This window comes from Typopeltis vanoorti, chromosome 13 (assembly GCF_054136105.1).
Source record: "Typopeltis vanoorti isolate ZY-2024b chromosome 13, IOZ_Tvanoo_1.0, whole genome shotgun sequence".
Lineage (NCBI taxonomy): Eukaryota > Metazoa > Arthropoda > Arachnida > Uropygi > Thelyphonidae > Typopeltis > Typopeltis vanoorti.
This window is the reverse complement of record NC_143561.1, coordinates 84264435-84285012: the sequence shown is the minus strand read 5'-3', so window position 1 is coordinate 84285012 and position 20578 is coordinate 84264435. Positions and strand designations below refer to the sequence as shown.

Here is a 20578-nt window from a genome sequence, read left to right as displayed (position 1 = left end):
AGTTGTAGAGTTGATGCCCTCCCTCGATGAGTCTTTGGACTCCCCGGAGCTGTGATATAATAATAATAACCTTCATGCAGTTGGCTTATTCACTGTGGGAGGTCCACTTTATCCATAATATTGAACCAGAAACTCATTTATGCAACCACCATGTACAGTGCATTTTACTCGCCCACTGCCTCTCTATATGAAACATCTGATCCTCACACATCACATTACCACACCTTCACTTAAACTTCCAGGAAATGGACTTTTTTCATCCCTTCACACCTTCCACTCTTTTTACAGTTCCTTCTGTATTAATCTGGTAAAATTTCCTCACTAACTTAAACATGTATATTTCATTTGGCCTGGTTGGCTGAGTCATTAGCATATCTGATCTCTGACCAACAGGCAGAATGTTTGAATCCCATTATGGGGTTGGATGCTTGTGATTGTCCTTGGTTGGGAAATGAATTTCATCATCCAGTGTAAGGCTACTACTCTACTTGTTGGAGGTCTGAAACGGTCTTGAAAAAGTTCTATTTTTGGTTTTTAGGAGCAAGATTTCTTGACCTTTTGATAAAAAAAGAATGATTATGGAAGGATGACATCAATTGGAGAAAATGATACAAGAACAATTGCTGCTGAGGATATGGTTGAGATACTTACTGAGCAGCTCATAAAGGTCTTTCATTGTTGTGAATGTGACATCATGGACAGTTTCAGAGCAGTTGATGATGAGGAGGAGGGACTATACGTGAGCAAGAAGTATATGGGGAATCAAGCAGACTTGGTATCACTAAGGCTGTGGGATTCGATAATAGATCACCATGTATTTCGAAGGAATGTGCCAGGGAGTTGGCATCTGCCTTGACATATTTGTTTTATGAGTCCTACACTAAGTCAAGTCCAAAGGAGTGGAAAGAAGGAAAGAATGTGCCATTTCATAAGGGAGGTGGTAGAACTCAAGCATCAAATTATAGGCCTATCTGTGTGTCATGTATTGTGGTTAAAGGGAGCTCGTGCTTAATCTACTTATTACAATATGGATTTTGCAAAGGCTTTTGATAGATGACCACATGATAAGTTGATAGTCAAACTAGAGTAGATGAGGTTGGATATTAGATTAGTGCATTGGATCAGAGATTGGCTATCTGATAGGTACCAGCAAGTTGTGTATGGGGGAGCAATATCCCAGAAGAGGAATATCACTAGTGTGCACAGATTTGGTCACCTGGTTTTCAAAAGGATGAAGAGATGTTGGAAAGTGTTCAGAGGGACTGATTAAGGTAGTTTCTAATCTCTGGAATGTCGAATATAAAGAAAGGTTGAGATGATGCAGTCTACAGAGTCTAGTAGATAGGAGGAAGAGGGATGATATCATAGAGACCTACAAGTTAATAAGGGGTTGTTATAGGATAAATGGCAAAGAGGTTTCTTCATACAGTGGTGGGAGATCAGTAAAGAACAAGATATCATCTTTGGATGGTTTATAATGAGGTTGTGAGCAAGTGTGTCACAGGCTTTTTTGCATGCAGAATTGTGAATGCTTGGAATGCCTTGTCTGAAGGTGTGGTGTCTGCAGAGAATTTGAGTGTGTTTAATGCATGGTATGATGATCTGTGTGTATTACAAAAGGACCTCCTAGATGAGTCTTTGACTCCATGGGGGGGGGGGTCTTAGGGTAATAATAATCTTTCTCCTGTCCTTCTACAACCTGCTTTTCAATTTATCTCTGATCTTTAGACATGACAACACTTTATGGTGATTCTGTTCACATTCAACAGTTGCTCCAAATGTCCAATATCAAGTCTATTGAAATGCAATTCATCACCTTAAATCCATTCCAACATACCTTCAATTTCACTACATATATTCACAAACCATATCATCTGCTTTACACATCAGCCATTTTGTCATTCATTATCTCTGCTCACCTTGTCAGCTCATCATTATATCATTGTTTATTCTTCTTTGCCACTAAGAAGTTCCTCTAATCCTTTTCCACATTCATTTTTTCATCATCCAAGTTTTTTGTACTTGCAACTACCACTAATTCCATTGCTTCCTTTTCCTTCCTTCCATGCAGATCCACAGTTATTTGTCTCAATCCCCACATGTTATTCGCCATACCTGTAATGATTGAATCCCCATCTAATGTCCAATGATCATTGAGTCTTCATTTTCTTCAACTCTTGCCTAAGACTAAGGTAATATCTTTGGGTGATGATTAAATTTGCCCATATAGAGGGTTATGATCCTCTATAGAGGACAGTATGGTTTTGTTTTGGTTAACTCTTGTTTTAACAGTCTGCTTTTTGAGATACAGAGTTAGAGAAGTGGATTGGATATTATTATTATCAGAACTGCATGGAATTAAGACTCACTCTGAAAGATTCTCATTGTCACTCTCACACACACACACACACACACACACACACACACACACACACACACACACACACATGCAAAGATCACTGAACTGAACCATGTCTTAAAGCCATTCACTGTTTCCATACTCAACATTCTCAGGGCATTGCAATTCCAATCACAATCCATTCTCCCTGCAAAGAACCTGCCTGTATCCCATACTTATGGCCTCTTTATACAGTATCTGGGAATATCTTCTTGTTCTACCCTAATCTTCTTCTATTCCATGAAAAATTTCTCTCTCTCATTAATCTGGTAACAACCCCTTACCAACTTATATAACTTATACAACTTATATAAAGTTAATCATATTTCCCCACTTCCTATTCACTAGACTCTACAAATGACACACTCCACACATCAAAAACCACCTTAGTCAATCACTGTACACTCTTTCTAATATATCCTTATTATTATTATTATTATTATTATTATTATTATTATTATTATTAAACAAGACCTCATGGAGTCAAAGACTCATCTAGGAGGTCCTTTTATCTCACACACATCTCATCATACCATGTCTTAAACACATTCAAACTCCTTGCAGACACTATGCTCTCAGGCAAGGCATTCCAATCACTCACAACTCTGCACGAAAAAAACCTGCCTCTCACTCCCCTACTCACACCCTCTTTATACAGTTTCCAGGGATGACCTCTGGTTCTCCCCTGATCTCCCACTATTCTCTGTAGAACTTCTCCACCATTGATCCTATAACAACCCCTTACCAACTTGTAGGTCTCTATCATATCTCCCCTCTTCCTTCTCTCCACTAGACTCTGCAAATTACATCTTTTCAATCTTTCCTCATACTCAACATTCCAGAGGTCAGAAACTACCTTGGTCAGTTGCCTTTGGACCCTTTCCACCATCTCTTCATCCTTCTGAAAACCAGGTGACCAAATCTGGGAACAATAGTCCATGTGTGGCCTAATCAAAGCCTTATACAATGGAACAAGAATCTCCCTACTTCTACACGTCACTGTCCACTGCATCATTCCCGGAAGTCTTTGTGTTGTCTTCACAATTTTGGCGATGTGTCCCCTAAATTTTAGATCTTTATCCACTATCACCTCCAGATCTCTTATTTCCTCTACTTCCAACAATATATTCTCACCAAGCATAAATTCTGCATCCCATCTTTGTTTTCCAAATTTTAAAACCTTACATTTTGCAACATTGAACTCACATCCCCATTTGCTTGCCCAATCACTCAATTTATTCAAGTCTTCTTGCAAGGCCACAACATCTTCACTACTCTTTATGGTTCGTCCCAACTTTGCATCATCTGCAAACAACTGAATATCTCCATCCAAATCTTTGCCAATATCATTAATATACAAGTTAAATAGTAATGGACCTAAAACAGACCCCTGAGGCACTCCACTAGTGACTTTCCTTTTCTTGGATATTGCACCCCCATACACAACTTGTTCATACCTATCAGATAGCCAGTCTCCAATCCAATGCACTAATCTAATATCCAACCCCATCTGCTCTAGTTTGACTGTCAACTTATCATGAGGTACTCTATCAAAAGCTTTTGCAAAAACCAAGTATATTACTGTGTATCCTTGTCCTCTCTGTCCAAGGAAGCAGTCACTTTATTGTAAGAAGTAAGTAGATTACTAAAACATGACCTCCCTTTAGCAAATCCAGGCTGTCCATCAAAGATAATACCATTGTTATCAACCCAATTCTGGATCCTAGTTCTCACAAGCTTCTCCAACAACTTAACCACTACACCTGATACACAGATAGGCCTATAGTTTGATGCTTGAGTTCAATCACCTCCTTTATGACGTGGCACAATCTTGCCTTCCTTCCACTCCTTAGGAACTTGATAGAGTGCAAGACATATTAAAAAAATATGTCAAGGCAGGTGTCAACTCCCTGGCACATTCTTTCAGAATACGTGGTGATATATTATCACGTCCCACAGCCTTATTAACATCTAGTTTACTCAACTTCCCATACAACTGTTGCTCACCTACAGTCAGTCTCTCCTCCCCCATCATCAACAGCTCCCAATTCATCCATGAAGTCACATTCACAAGATTGAAAGATCTTTATGAACTGCTCATTAAGTATCTCCACTACACATTCTGCAACAGCCGTCTTTATGCCATTTCCTCCAATCAATGTCATCCTTCCATAATCATTCTTTCTTTAGCTGGCTACATATCGAAAGTACTCCCTAGGATACTTTTTGGATTCATTAGCTAACTGCTGTTCATATCTCTCTTTAGCTACTCTCACCAACCAAGTCACCCTCCTTGCCTGGTCTTTGTAGACCTCATGAAATTGGTTACTTCCACTTCTCTTATGCTGCCTCCACAATGCCCTTTTTCTCTATATTGCATGCTTAATCTCTTTATTCATCCATCTCACACCTACCTTATTTAACCTTCTCACCCATGGTATACATTTAGACGTTGCATCTACTAAATAGTTTTTGAAAATCCCCCAAGCTGCATTGATCTCTTTTCCAGCTAACTCCTCATTCCATGCTATACCCGCAAGCTGTCTCCTGAGCTCTTCATAATCACCCCCCCTTGTAGTTCCACATATACCCTTTTTTCACAGGGGGTCCTTGCACTGCTGGCAACCACCCAGGTAATCACTTCATGGTCACTCTCACCAATTGTTGGATGATTTGACACCTCATTTATAATTACATCCTCTGATGAGATGACCAAATCCAAGACCCTTAATCCTCGTGTGCCCTCTGTTACATACTGCCTGAGGTAGTTATCCCTCAAAAACTCAAGAAACTCATTTTTTTTTCCGGTTGCTATCTCTTCATTCCAGTCTATATTGCCATAATTAAAATCACCCATAATGATCACCCTTTTCTTATTTGCTTGGCTTATTTGACTATACATTTCACTATCACCACCATCCACATTACCAGGTCTATAATGACATCCCACCAAGCATTTTATTCTATTCATTTCTATCTCACCCCATACTGCCTCAAAACAACTGGCCCTATTTCCCTCTTGCATCTTTACCTTGTATGGACATAACTCTTTCTCTATCATCAACAGCACCCCCCCTCCCTTTTTACCCCTTTTATCCTCACGAAACACATCATACCTTTACTTCTCTATTCCTCTCAGGATGTCGTCCTCATCTAACCATGTCTCACTTATTCCGACAATCTCTGGGTGCACAGACGCAATTAGTGCAACTATTTCATCCACCTTGTTTCTTATACTTCTAGCATTGGTATACAAACACAACTCATTTCTGGATCTACAGCTAGTTCCACTGAAACCACTCACTCGATGTGATCTCTCAATGCTGGACTGGGGCTATTTCCCTTTCTGCTTCTTCATTTTAGAACCCTTTGCAATTCCATCTGTTTCCTCTTGATCCCCTGGTCATCCCATTACTTTCCTGCCTACACATGCTCTCACCTCCTCTTGGAGCATCCACCTTTCTCACGCTGTGTACCCCTGTCCACCCTGAGCCTCCCCGTTTCCCTGCTCCTCTTGCACACCCATTCGCTCATTTTCTATTCTCATACCACTCACTTCCCCATTCATTTCCACTTCTTCAACCTCTTCTGTCTTACTCTCCTGCTCTTCCACATCACTCCCCTCTCGATCTGATTCATTCTCTCTATTCACTTCTCTACTTTCCAGCAGCAGTCTCTCCAAGCGACTCACAACATAACCACTCAAATGCAGTCCATCGCTCCCATACAGCTCACTTCGTCCCTCAAACTCATTCCACACATTAACAAACTGTACTTCCTTCTCCTCACACATTTCAGCCAGGATATCATTCATAATCCTTGCTCTCCGCCTCATTTCACCACAGTCATACCTAGGCAACACACTGACTGCCCTTCCTGTCACACTATTCTCTTTTATCTTTCCAAGCAGTCTCCTGACATTCATTTTGACATGCTCTTTGTTCTCTCTCAAATCATTTGTACCAATTAATACAATTAACTCTTTTGCTCGTTCCCGCCTCATATTCAATGCCTCAATCACTCTACTCATTTTACCGCCTGGAAAACATACCTTGTGCATTTCATCCTCTAGCACATCTTTAATAATGGAGTCACCATACAACACCACTCGCTCGTCTTTCGTTAACTCTTTCATGCCATCATGATTTATTTTAATAGTTTCGACCTGAATTCTCTTAATTTCATTCCACATCCATTTCATTTCTTGCTTCATCCAATCCAATTCACCTTCCGAACCTCGCGACACATTCTTTCTATCATTGAATCTTTCTAACTTTCTCACTCTCGACCCACTCTTCTCACTTTCCCTCTCATTCATTCTTCTCTGTTTCCGTACTTTCGGTCCAACATACGTCCAACTTTCACTATCATTCTTCTCACTTTAACTCTCATTTATCTTTCTTTGTTTCCGTACTTTCGGACTAACATGCATCCAACTTTCTCTATCATTCTTCTCACTTTTACTGTCATTCATCTTTCTTTGGTTCAGTACTTTCGTTCCAACATGCGTCCAACTTTTGCCATCATTCATTCTTTTTTCATATCATTTATTCTTGTGATTTCTGCATCACGCCATTTCTACTTTCATTTGTTCTCTCAATGTCGTTTCTTTCCGCCTCACTTTCGTCCCTTTTAACATCCGTTACGGTTGTCAAATCACTCTTTTTCTTTTTTCCTGATTTTTTAACATTTTTTCGCCTCTCTTTCAAACGTGCACTCGCGACACAATCGGTACTAGCACTTTCTGTCATCAATTTCATATTCGCATTCATCAGTTCCTCGTTCAGGTCACACTTTGCACACACCCTTCTTCCATCCGCACTAAACATCCACAAATCATTTACGTAATCAAAGGAATACATATAACAGACCTCACACTTAACGAAACGACTGAAATCTAAATTAAAATCATGGAATGACAATGCCGCCGCCATTTTTTTTTTTTTTTCTCTGCAGGTTACTAGGTCTAATAATAACGATTTTGTAATTTAGTTTAGGGAAAAAAAAATCCCACACTAATAATATCGGTAGCGTACAACGTTTACAGCCGCTCTTACTTAAACAATTACGCATATATACTTAATTATTCCTAGTAAAACTTATCTGAATCAGGAGCTCTTCAAATCGCGTCTGCAGCGCTTGGCCCACTAGCACCCTCTATTCAAAGAACTATATCTATAGAACTATATCTGTTCCAGAACTGTGCACAATAATTTATATGTAACCTGATTAAGATCTTATGCATTGGAACCATATCCTCCTTACTTTTGAATGTTAAGATTCTTTTCATAATCTGATGTGATGACCACCACTACCACTTCCAGATTTCTCATCTCCTATTCCTCCTTCAAAATTTCTCCACCAGTTGTATACTGTGCATCCCATCTTGCTGGCCAAATTTCAGAACCTTACACTTTGGAACATTAAACTAATAGCTCCACTTACTTCTCCATTCAGTTGTTCAAGTTCTCCTATAAGACCACAACATCTGTTTGAATCCTCGGTGTTCTACCTATTGGTGTACCATCCAGTTAAATATCCCAGAGGTCATTAATATATAAGATAAACAATAATGGTCCAAAACAGACCTCTGTATACACCATTAGTGACTTTCCTCTTTCAAGATACCCCCCCTGCACGCCCACACACACGCGTGCACACACACACATAACATGTTGATATATAACAGTCAGTCACCTGTTCAGATCACTAATCTTGTATCTAACTTCATTTGTTCTAATTTAGTTATAACTTGCTATGTGGCAGTCTGTCAAAGGCTTTGCGAAATCTAAACATGCCACTGTATATGCATCTCCCTGGTCTAGTGCACTTAGCACCTTGTTGTATTATATAAGTAAACTAGCATAACATCACAACATGATCTCTCTTTAGCAACCCATGCATCATCACAGAGAACAATCACTGCTGTTATCAAACCATTTCTGCATCTTAGCTCTCACCAACCTCTCCAATGCCTTAACCACAACTCCAGATTAACAGATTGGTCTATAGTTTGAAGCTTTGGTATTATCACCAACCCTGGGAAGTGGAACAGTTTTACCTCTTACCACTCCCTTGATATCTCTTCATTTATCTATTTTACAGCTACATTATTTAGCCTTTTGATCTTTGAATACATTCAGACACCACTGCTGTTCTTGATAGTCTGATATATACCATGATATTACTGGACTTTTCATTTGACAGAATACCTCATGGTATTTTGTCAAATAGTTATACAAATTTAAACAGATGGTGTTGCAAAATAGGCTTATATTTCAAAAGTGAGTGCCTATTAGGTGATGAGAATGTAGCAAATGTTAGTAAAGCAGACAGTACTGATGGCAGGATGAAAAATGATTATATTAATGTCGAACATACGGACAAGAAAATAGAGGAGAAAGAAATGGACATTAATAAAGAAATAGCACACTTGAATGTTGTCCTTCACAGGACAAAGCACAAATTGAAAAATTGCAGAAACAGAAAGAGCTTAGCAGGGCTGAGAAGAGATAGAAGCAGGCAATACAAAGTAGTAATAAAGACCAAGCAAACAAAAAAGAAAAACAAGTTAAGGAGAAAATTATTTAGGAACTCAATGATCAGGGGAGTTCTTAATGAAAGTATGGCAAAATTGTGTTTCCCTGGTGCAAAAATTCATGATATTAGTCAATCCAGATGCAAAAAGGTAAGTTGAGGAAGTTATTATCTTGGTTGGCACAAATCATTTGAGAGCAAGAAATATTCTGAGGGAGGATGTAAAGCAGTTGTTAGAAGAAGCAAAACTGAAGAGTGAGAAGGTGAAGATTGTAAGTCGACTACCCCAGTATGATAGAGGCAAATGGAGGAGCAAGAGGGCATTGCTAGCTAATGAATCTAAATGTAGGTTGTGCTGAAAGAATGATGTAGGATTTGTGGATCTGTGGTCTGTATTTGACGGAAAGAAGAATTTGTACAAAGCTAATGGACTGCACTAAATGGTTTTGATGTTAGATGTATATATAGAGAGAGCTTTGTTCACCAAGCATGCTGAAGTGCAAATTCAAGGAAACTTAAGCAATTAGGGTGGAATCAGGTGAGTTTGTGTGAAGTTACCCATGAGGCAAGTGAGTGCAAGAATGACCAAGTGCAGAATCTGGTCTTTCAAGCAAAATTATTGAATACAATAGTCAATTCAGGAAGTAAAGGTGGGTGGAGGCCTAAAGGGATGCTGCAGTTTCTATATACCAATGCAAGAAGTATCAGGAACAAGAGGGGAAAAGTTTTTGGCATTGGTTAGTGCAACCTCACCAAAAGTTATAGACATTACTAAGACTTGGAGAACAGCAGATGATGTAGTTGCAGGAATAGAATGTGTATGCCTTCAAGTTATTCACTTTTTCTGCACTCACCACATTCTTAGACATCATATTCCACCACCTACCACTTCACATGCAAAAAGATTGATCACAGAAGCCTCCCCCCCCCATTTTGATATGTTAAGCTCAATGGCCTGTCACAGCCAAGTAACTGTAGAAACCTAATTTATGCTGTAATGGGACAGTTGATCACATGTGCATAATCTGTTGTTTCTTGTCAAAGTGTGCATTTTTGATTTATTTGTCTGTTTTGCAAGACATAATAAAAAAAATCAAGTCTCTATTCAGAAAAATCCTACCAACTCTATATATGAGACTGGCTGACTCATCCTCAGTTGAAAGTCTCTTAGGAAGGTTTTTTACATAGGAGGCAGGATTCAAACCCAGATCTTTTCAATCCAGGCATTGTTGATACTGACTGAGCTACAGAGGCTCTATGATAAATACAGTAACTCTATAGCATTATAGCATAAAGAAAAAATAATAAAGTATCATGAGCTATGAAACACATACTTGGAAATGCTTTATGTCAAGATATTTCAAACAGCACTATATAAGTTCAGTACATAAATCCACAGAGCCTTTGTAGCTCAGTCAGTATATCTGAAGTCCTTTGGTGAGAAAGACCTGAGTTCAATTGCTGTCTATGATATGAGGAACCTTTATCTGGTTTCTTTCCACTGAAGGTGAGTTAACTGGTCTTATATGGAGGTGGAGGGTTTTTTTCTCCCAGTAACTTGAGTTTTTCATCCCTCAAAACAGGCAAACCGGTCCCGTGAACACACACACACACACAGCTACAGTCATAAAATATACTTACGGCAAGGAAGGTAACAGGAAACCACCTTGCTCATAATCATTTCCTGGTTTGTAGCATATGCTTTTCCAACAGCCACAAGGTTGAAGGGAAATTACAAAAATACATAAATCCACAAACATTGCTAGATGTTGACTGTTATGAATAAACAACTGAGGGATCAACTGATGTCTCTAATATCCATTGACAGTTAGCAGGTGAACCAGTGAATAGTTGTCCATGATCCATTTATGGATCATGCTGTTGATCTTAAAATCTGGAAGAGATGGATCAAGACTGCATAATACAATGGCTTATAGTTTGTTAGCTAATAATAATAATATTATTATTATTATTATGTGATCCCTCTAGAGAGTCCAAAGACTCATCGAGAGAGGACACTTACTCTACAGCTCTTTGTCTCCACCACTCAATCCATCAACCACAACGAACCGCAATTACCATCATCATCATCATCTACCGCCCACCACCACTAGTATTTTCACAGACAATCGCAAACATCCATGCCCACAGCAGGATTCAAACCCACAGCTGAACCTGCTAATTTTCTATACATTAGCAGATGATACTTGAAAAAGAGTTACATTTTGTATAATAATTTTTTCATGAGTATAGAATAATGTCTAATGTTGCGCTAAACAGAAAGTATTCAATAATATATTTCAATATAACTATCAAATTCTTGAAACAACACTTGTTTTAATTTTTATTTATTAATAGGTGCTCCTTTATTTGCATCTGCACCACACTTTTATAATGGTCATAAAAAATATGTGAATGGAGTACACAAACTTGAGCCCAATGCAGAAAAGCATCAGTCTTATATTAATGTAGAGCCTGTAAGTAGAACTTTTTAAATTTAATTTTGAACTGTACATATACTGCACTATATTTATCTAAGTATCACATGCTTTTTTTAACAAGAATATCAAAAATCTTAGTGTACATTAAGCTTATTCAGGTTTAATGCACTTATGCTTTTTATTAATTAATTTATTTATTTTTCCATCAGCATTGGCATACTGTTCTGAAACAATAGCATATTGGTGCTTATAGTGAAAAGATTTTAGAAGAATGTAAATGACATCACAACTTTTGAGTATATGAATCAAAATCAACTATTTAAAGCTATAAAAAGAAATGATATTCTGAAATCATTGATGTGAAGCAAATTTAAAAAGAACAAGAGTAGAATAGAGTTCATGATTAAATTACTTAAACCTATAATAAATTTAGTTAATCCTTTATCCAAGTGTAAGCAAACAAAGTTTGCATCTGAAGTATCTTCAGGACTGAGGCAACTCATGGTAAAGGTGGACCAAGCTCTCATCACTCCTTATCTTCATATCTCCCATAATGCAAAGCACATCTCCTTGTGGACATGTATAATGCTATGCATTAAGGGAAGGGCCACTACCCAGATAAGGAGTGATGAGAGCTTAGTCCACCTTTACCACGAGTTGCCTCAGTCCTCAAGATACTTCAGGTGCAAACTTTGTTTGCTTACACTTGGATAAAGGATTAAACTAAATTTATTATAGTCTAACCAAGTGGAAAAAAATTCCAACATCTTTCTCTAAATCCAGAGTAATTTAATAATAAGGTGAGACACCTTTTGGCAACTCGTATAGGTAAATATGACTTCTCCATTGCTTCCAGCTTAGCTATCACCACCTCTGGGTCTGGCTCCCACTGACAAGACCTCAATAAAGGTTAAAACTGGTCTGGGTAGTGGCTCTTCCCTTAATGCATAGCATTATACATGTCTGCAAGGAGATGTGCTTTGCATTATGGGAGATACTAACATAAGGGGTGATGAGAGCTTGGTCCACCTTTACCACCAGTTGCCTCAGTCCTGAAGATACTTCAGTTTCAAACTTTGTTTGCTTACACTTGGATAAAGGATTAAACTAAATTTATTATAGTCTAACCAAGTGGGAAAAAACTTCCAGCTCAAACCTATAAACTTACTTGTGAATATAAAGTGGAAGGAAAATAAGATAAGATTATACTGCTTCATAACAGAGGTGACAGAACTCAAGCTTTAAATTATAGGCCAACCTGTGTGCCAGGTGTTGTGGTTAAAGTGTTGGAGAGGTAAGTAACAGGATCCAGAAATGAATTAACAATGGATCTCTTTGACGGATAGCATGGATTTACTTAAGGAAGATTGTGTTTTAGTAATCTTCTTATTAAAATAAGGTGACAGGGTGCATTGGACATGGGAGATGGATATACACTGATATGCTTACATTTTACACTGGCTTTGGATTGATTGCCACAGGATAAGTTGATAGTTAAACTAGAACAGATGGGGTTGGATATTACATTAGTGCACTGGTTTGGAGATTGGCTCTCTAATGGGTATCAGCAAGAGGAAATTCACTAGTGGTGTGCCTCAAGGATCTGTTTTAGGGCCATTGCTTTTTAATTTATATCTTAATAATATTGGAGAAGGCTTAAATGGGTTCATTCAATTGTTTGCAGATGATGCAAAGTTGGGAAGAACTTTGAAAAGTAAAGTAAATGTGGCTTTACAAGAGAATTTGAATAGAATGAGTGAATGGGCATGTACAGGAGTGGGATTGGTGGTTCAATGTTGCAAAATGTAAGGTTTCACAATTTGGAAACCACAAAGATGGGATGTAGAGTATACATTTGGAGGGAATGGAGGAAATTAGAGATTTGGATGGGATGGTGGTTAGGAATCTAAAATTTAGAGGATACATTGCTAAAACTGTGAAGATAACACAATGAATTTTGGTAACGAAGTAGAGAACACTGATTTGTAGCATTAAGGAGATTATGGTTCCATTGTATAAGCTTTGATTAGATTGCATATGGACTACTGTGCACAGATTTGATCACCGGGTTTTCAAAACAATGAAGAGGTATCGAAAAGGGTTTAGAGGTGATTGACTAAGATGGTTTCTGGTCTCTGGAATGTTGAGTATGAAAAAAGGTTGAGAAGATGCAGTTTCCAGAGTCTCTTGGATAGGAGGAGAGGCGATATGATAGGAACATATGAGTTAGTGGGGGGGGGGTGTTCTTATCAAATTCATGTTGAAGATGTTTTTCATAGAATGTTAGGCCAGAGGAAGAGAACAAGAGGCCATTCCTGGAAGCTGTATAAGGAGGGTGTGATCAAAGGTGTGAGAAGCATGTTTTTTGTATGAAGAGTGGTGAATTATTGGATTTCAGACTCATTGTTGGACATCCCACAATGAGTCATTGACTCCATGGAGGTCTGGGAATTATCATTCCCAGACCTCCATGATATATATATAATGATAATGATATATTTACTAAGAGGAGGAGAGACAATACGATAGGGACATATGAGTTGGTGATGGGGGTTCTTATCAAATTAATGTTGAAGATGTTTTTCATAGAATGTTGGGACAGAGGAAGAGAACAAGAGATCATTCCTGGAAGCGCACCTCTCCGACACTTCGAGTTCCTTAGTACTGAATGAGAGTTTTTGCTCTCTTAAGGTTTCTGTCTAATCTCTGAGGAAAACCAACCTGTTCGAAACAGCTGTCAGGCCAGTGAACCCTTATCAAATTGACCAATAAAAGGATGCAGTTTAATATGGTCCACACTAGGGCAACTCGTAAATGTCGGTGAGTGTATTCCCATAAGCTCGCTGGTCAAATTTCATACGAAACTTTCATAGTTTCTACATTTGGCTTTGAAATAATGCTGGATTTAATATCCACTTGATTTATATAATAATGATATAGTTTAAAGTTTAATATGCAGAATTTTCAATTAATTTTCATGACATCTTAAATGTACATAGACAAATAGCTCAAAAGATAGAACAAGCACTAAAATATAATAAATAGAGCAATTAATTAACAATGGATGATATCACATAGTAGTTAGCAATGTAGAACAGACTGGTCTTTACTATTATTTACTAATTATAATATAAATTATAATTTGTATTATAATTTACTATTATTAAAAGAGTCTATTAGAGAGCTACTACTACAAAAAAAAGTTTAAAAGTTTTAATCGCAATTAGATATCTAACTTCTGGCTCTCTAACCAACAGACAGTAGATTCAGATCTCACCATAGGTATAGATATATCAAGTGAATTTCTTTAGGTGGCAGATGAACTTTCTCATCCAGTGTGAGATCATAATTCTGCTAATTAGAGGCTTGGAAAGTTCCATGTTTGGTAGAGCATGGTTCCTAGATTTTCTAATCCTTAGCCAGCTCATACTTACTAATACTATAATGTAGTAATCGTATACTACCATTTGTGGCTGGGACCTACTTAAAAACAGTACAATAACAACATTAATAACAACAAAAACACATGTAATGTTAATAATGATGTTGATATTTCGGTAAATGATTTGAGATAACCAGTTAAAATACAATTTGTGTAGCAAACTTCATACCTATAGTGTCTCTGCATTAGGAAATCATGAATCAAAACTCCAACTATGTAATTCGGAGGTGGTGGTGTGACTGTATGGTTCTGATTTTCCTGGTTTGGCCTCAGATTTCTCTTGTGGTGCCATGATCACTGAACTCTGAGCAAGACAATTTTCTCTTTCAGCAAGACAATGTACCATATCATAAGGCTGCTACTGAAACTGTGTGGTTTGTGGATATTAGTGTGACGATGCTGGACTGGCCTCCACAGAGTCCTGATCCCAACAGAATTGAGATCAGGAACGTATCCCTTTAGGATTGCTGCAGTCGTTGCAGTGAAAGGAGGTCCTGCATCTTATTAAGGTAGGTGCCATGGCTGTTTGTTCCTCACATTATGGAATTCGTTGACTTCTTTCTAAGCAGAATGTGTGTGCGTGTGTGTGTGTGCGCGCGCGCACGCGCATATATACACAGCCTCACATTGATTGAAAACTGATTAGCAATTTCCTAGTAGGTGTGAATATGATTTTTAGAAAGTTTGGCTCCTTGGGTCCCTTACAATGAATTCTCATGACTTCATTGAAGTCCAATAATAATAATACAAAACAAAAAGCACTAATAAAAGGTGAAAATATGAATTCTTTGATAGTTGTAACTTTTTGAAGTATTCATTATTAAGGTAAATTTGTCAAGATGTATGTAAGTTTCATGTATTATTAATTACTTTATTTGAACTTCTTGTCATTGGTGTAGCTAGAGCTTTTGCCAGGCCAGTCCCTGAGTTTGCTGCCCCTCTCAATACACACCAAAAATACTACAAAAAGTCAAAATGGCATGTAGGGAAATAAATTAAAAAATATGTTTATTTTTGAAGTAAAACTTTAGCTCAGTGGATGTGGCATTTGCACACCACAGCGCTTAACTGCACGAAGGAAGACTTTGTTTCGAATTTAGTCGTCGAAGGGAAGGAAGTTTTTCTAAGCCTTTTTTTGACCAGTTCCCGAGTTAGTCGATCTCTGGCCCGGGCAAGCGGGTTTTTTCTCATGGAAACTCGGGGATTTTCGTCCCGTGAACTCAAGAAAATCGACTGTAGAACCCACATTATTTCGGACATTAAATATATTGTGTTAGAGTTAGGGACCACGAGATGGACGCACTTGTTGAGTCGTCTCTCTTCACTGCGTGCCGTTTAGTTAGTGATAGCCTTGGACCAGCTATCTCTGATTGGCTGCAGTGGAGATTCAACTGCCCACTCAGTCTCCAAAAAGTTAGATAGGGCTAAACGGCCTCGCCTACTCCCTATACGGGAATAAAAAGGCGTTAGCTGATTTTTTTTTTTTTAGCTGAACTTTAATTTCAACATTCTAAAATGTTATTTTTCTTGCTTTTCTGTTAGCAAAATCGTCGATGACATTGTCGAAGTCTATTTCATAGTAATGTAGGTAATTCTTAATCAATTTTATTTATAAAAACTCCTCTCACAACTAGAAACACTTACAGCAATTGTGAGGAAAATTCGCTGTAGTATTAGAATAGTTGGAACTGAGTTCTCAAGACTGTATTTTAGAATTAACTGCAAAAGTTCAAAAATGTTCAAGGTGCTGCCTGGGGCGGACCCCCCCTCCCCTCTAGCTACGCCACTATTTCTTGTGAAGAAGTTTCAGTAACAGAAAATTTGTTTACCTTATTTGGTTCTAAATTTGGAATAATGTTATCCTTTCTTTAATGAGTTTTAATGAAAATAAAGATTTCTAAATTTTTATTCTTTAGAGATATAGATTATTATTACATTATACTGTAAGTAGCATACTTTTTAGTTGACAGGTAGTGTGATGAGTGCTTCACATAAACTGCAGATTAACATTTACCTACAACCTATTAGTGATGTTGGGTAAGTAGATTTGTGTATATAATGATTTCTATATGACATTTTAATAATGTTTGTATTCTGTTCAAAATATATATATGCACATAATACTGTGTTACAAAAATTATATAAGCCCTCCATATTTTCTTAAATACTGCATACTACCAGTGGTAAACCAAATGTCACCACAAGCTGCAGTCAGTACTTCTTATTATTCCTTCCCTCCTCTTTTACCTTGAGGTGTCCAGGATTTTTCTTCATTTAACCGCTACTGTATTGAGGATAATGTGGTTATCCCTATGCCTCCTGCTGTGTCTTATGTCTGTAGATGTGTGTGTGTTCATGGGCCAGTTTGCCTGTTCTGGAGGATGAAAAACCAGAGTTTCCAGGTGGAAAAAAAAAAAAAAACCTACCTTTGTATGAAAGTTTATTTTTCACTTGGTTAGAGTATAATAAATTTAGTTTAATCCTTTATCCAAGTGTGAGCAAACAAAGTTTGCGCCTGAAAGTATCTTCAGGACTGGGGTAAGGTGGTACAACACCAGGTCAACTCGTTGCAAAGGTGGAGCAAGCTACCGACACTCCTGTCTCAGTATCCCCTATAGTGCAAAACACATCTCCTTGTGGATATGTCCAATGTTATGCATTAAGGGAAGGGCCACTCCCCAGACTAGTTTCGACCTTTATTGAGGTCTCTTCAGTGGGAGCCAGGCCCAAGCTGGCTCCCACTGAAGAGACCTCAATAAAGGTCGAAACTAGTCTGGGGAGTGGCCCTTCCCTTAATGCATAACATTGGACATATCCACAAGGAGATGTGTTTTGCACTATAGGGGATACTGAGACAGGAGTGTCGGTAGCTTGCTCCACCTTTGCAACGAGTTGCCTGGTGTTGTACCACCTTACCCCAGTCCTGAAGATACTTTCAGGCGCAAACTTTGTTTGCTCACACTTGGATAAAGGATTAAGCTAAATTTATTATACTCTAACCAAGTGAAAAATAAACTTTCAACATCTTTCTCTAAATCCAGAGTAACTTATTAAAAAAGGGTGGCACACCATTTGGCAACTCCGATAGGTAGAGATGACCTGCGAATGCTTCTGCCTGGTATCTCAGCTTGGGCCTGGCTCCCACTGAAGAGACCTCAATAAAGGTCGAAACTAGTCTGGGGAGTGGCCCTTCCCTTAATGCGTAACATTAGACATATCTGCAAGGAGATGTGTTTTGCATTATAGGAGATACTGAGACAGGAGTGTTGGTAGCTTGCTCTACCTTTGCAACGAGTTGTCCTGTTGTTGTACCACCTTACCCCAGTCCTGAAGATACTTTCAGGCGCAAACTTTGTTTGCTCACACTTGGATAAAGGATTAAACTAAATTTATTATCCTACATTTGTATGAGAATGGCTAACTCACCTTTTGTCAAAAGAGACCAGATAAAGGTCTCTTTTGATTCCCGTGTCACTGATGGTAATCAGACTAAGTTCTTTCTGACCAAAGGGCTTCGTCTATACTGACTTAGCTACAGAGGCTCTGCAGTCAATACTACACATGCTAAAAGCTTAGTTGTATAAGTAATGGGCATGAGGCATGATTTTAGAGTTTCCAGTGTGCTATTATCATAAGCATCATGAAAGTACTTAATGGTATAAACAGCACCAAAGAATGAAGAATTCCCAGATGAGTCTGACTCCATGAGATCTTGTGGTGGTAATAATAATTAATTTATTTATTAATCTTGCTAATATTTCACTGGTTTTCTAATCAGCATCATCAAAGGACAATTGTAATTTGTGCTCAATAAGAATGTTATGTAAAAAACTTGAACTGCACTCAATTAGAAACAGCAGTCAATCTGAATGTCATAGAAACAATTCAGATTGTAACTGAAAAGGACCTAACAATGCCCTAACAAAGTGTCCTCTAGGGGATGGATAATAGCAACATTAATTTGGAGAAGTTCATGCTAAATGTGGTCTTAGAACAGCTATTTCTCCAGATCTTTAGCAAATTAATACAGCCATCTTTGTTGAAGTTAAGGGAGTGCTTCATATCTGATGCTGATTCTAAAACTGGTTAGTAAATTTCACACAGGATTAAATCTTAGATTTAATCCTGTGTGAAGGAATATCCAGAGCATGGTCTGCCATTGTCTGATTGTGGTTGTAGTTCTGTGTTCTTCAAAGCAGATAATAATAATAAAAATAAGAAAATAATAATAATAATAATTATTATTATTATCATCATACAGATATCTCAGAAGAGATATCTTCTGAGATATCTGTATGAGTAAGAAGACGCATTACAGTAGACTTGTTATTTGTGATACTTATCATATCTCTCCTTAAACTCATTTACTGACAAAGCATTCACAACCATCTCTGGCAACCCATTTCACCCATTCACCATCCTCTGAGCAAAAAATCTAGCTTAAACACCCTTGCAAACCACGCTCTTACACAGTTTTCAGGGATATGACTCGATCCCTTGTTCTCTCTCATCCTGCCATGTACTGACAAAAGTTTTCAGTGTCAATCCTATAAACCCCTTCAATAACTTATACAAGGGTGGTCTGAAAAGTTCTCAGCCTAACAATGAAAAAGCAAATTTATAATTTCAAATTTATATTTTTATTTTTCAACATAATCTCCTTTAAGACTATTACATTTATTCCAGCGATGCTCCAGCACTATTATCCCGTCCCTGTAGTGGTACTCGGTAAGATCTGCAAAATACTCCTCTACAGCTGCAATCATCTCTTGATTCAAAGAAAACTGACCAGTGAGGAAGAGATAGAAGTCATAGGGAGCCAAATCTGGGGAATATGGTGGATGTTCCAACAATTCTTTGTGCAGATCCCTTAATTTTCCCATTGCCAAAACACCTTTGTGGGTAGTGCATTGTTCTGATGAAAGATGATTTTTTTCTTCTTCAAACCAGGTCTTTTCTCATGAATTTTTTCATCTAGTCTAGTTTAAAGATCAGAATAATATTTCCCGGTTATTGTTTTACCCTTTTCAAGATAATTAATAAATAAAATGCCTTTAGCATCCCAAAACACTAATGCCATGACCTTTCCTGCTGATGGAACTGACTTTGTCTTCTTTGGCGCTGAACAACTGGCTTCTGTCCACTGTTTTGACTGCTGTTTGGATTCTGGTGTATAATGGCGAATCCAAGTCTCATCCATAGTAACAAATCGACATGCAAAATCAGTTTTATTTTTGTTAAAACGCTCCAAGCACTGTTCAGAGATTTTCATGCGAGTGCGTTTTTGATCTGCTGTGAGCAAGCCTTTCACCCATTTTTGTAATTCTTCATACAAAATATATTCTACACATTCTTTTGAAATGCCTATAGTCTCAACGATTTCATGCACTTTGACTTGCCGGTCACCCGGCAAGTCAAAGTGCGTGAAATCGTTGAGATTTCACGCACTTTGATCATGCACTATCATGCACTTGATCAATGATTTCTGGTGTTTTACACTTTTTGGGTGTCCTTCAAGTAGATCATCTTCAAGGCTGGTATGGCCTGTTTAAACTCGGCAGCCCATTTCTTAATTGTCGAAAATGAAGAAGAGTGTCCTTAAGCTTTTATGAACTTCGAATGAATTTCTTTTGACATTAAACCTTCTTTTACAAAGAATTTTATAATCGCACAGTACTCAATTTTATCCATTTCATGGGATACAGACAACACTTTTGCTTCAGACAGCTGTATAAAACAAACTACTTGATAGAATGACTT

The 20578-nt window shown here is 37.9% G+C and overlaps 1 protein-coding gene across 1 annotated transcript in view; it reads left to right on the top strand.

The window, feature by feature from the left end:
* LOC150100323 (lysosome membrane protein 2-like) overlaps nt 1-20578 on the top strand; it is a 187092-nt gene that overhangs the window by 90321 nt on the left and 76193 nt on the right. Inside the window, exon 7 of the mRNA XM_090402637.1 lies at nt 11294-11412. Coding sequence (XP_090258763.1) covers nt 11294-11412 — 119 coding nt within the window. The remainder of the gene's footprint in view (nt 1-11293; nt 11413-20578) is intronic.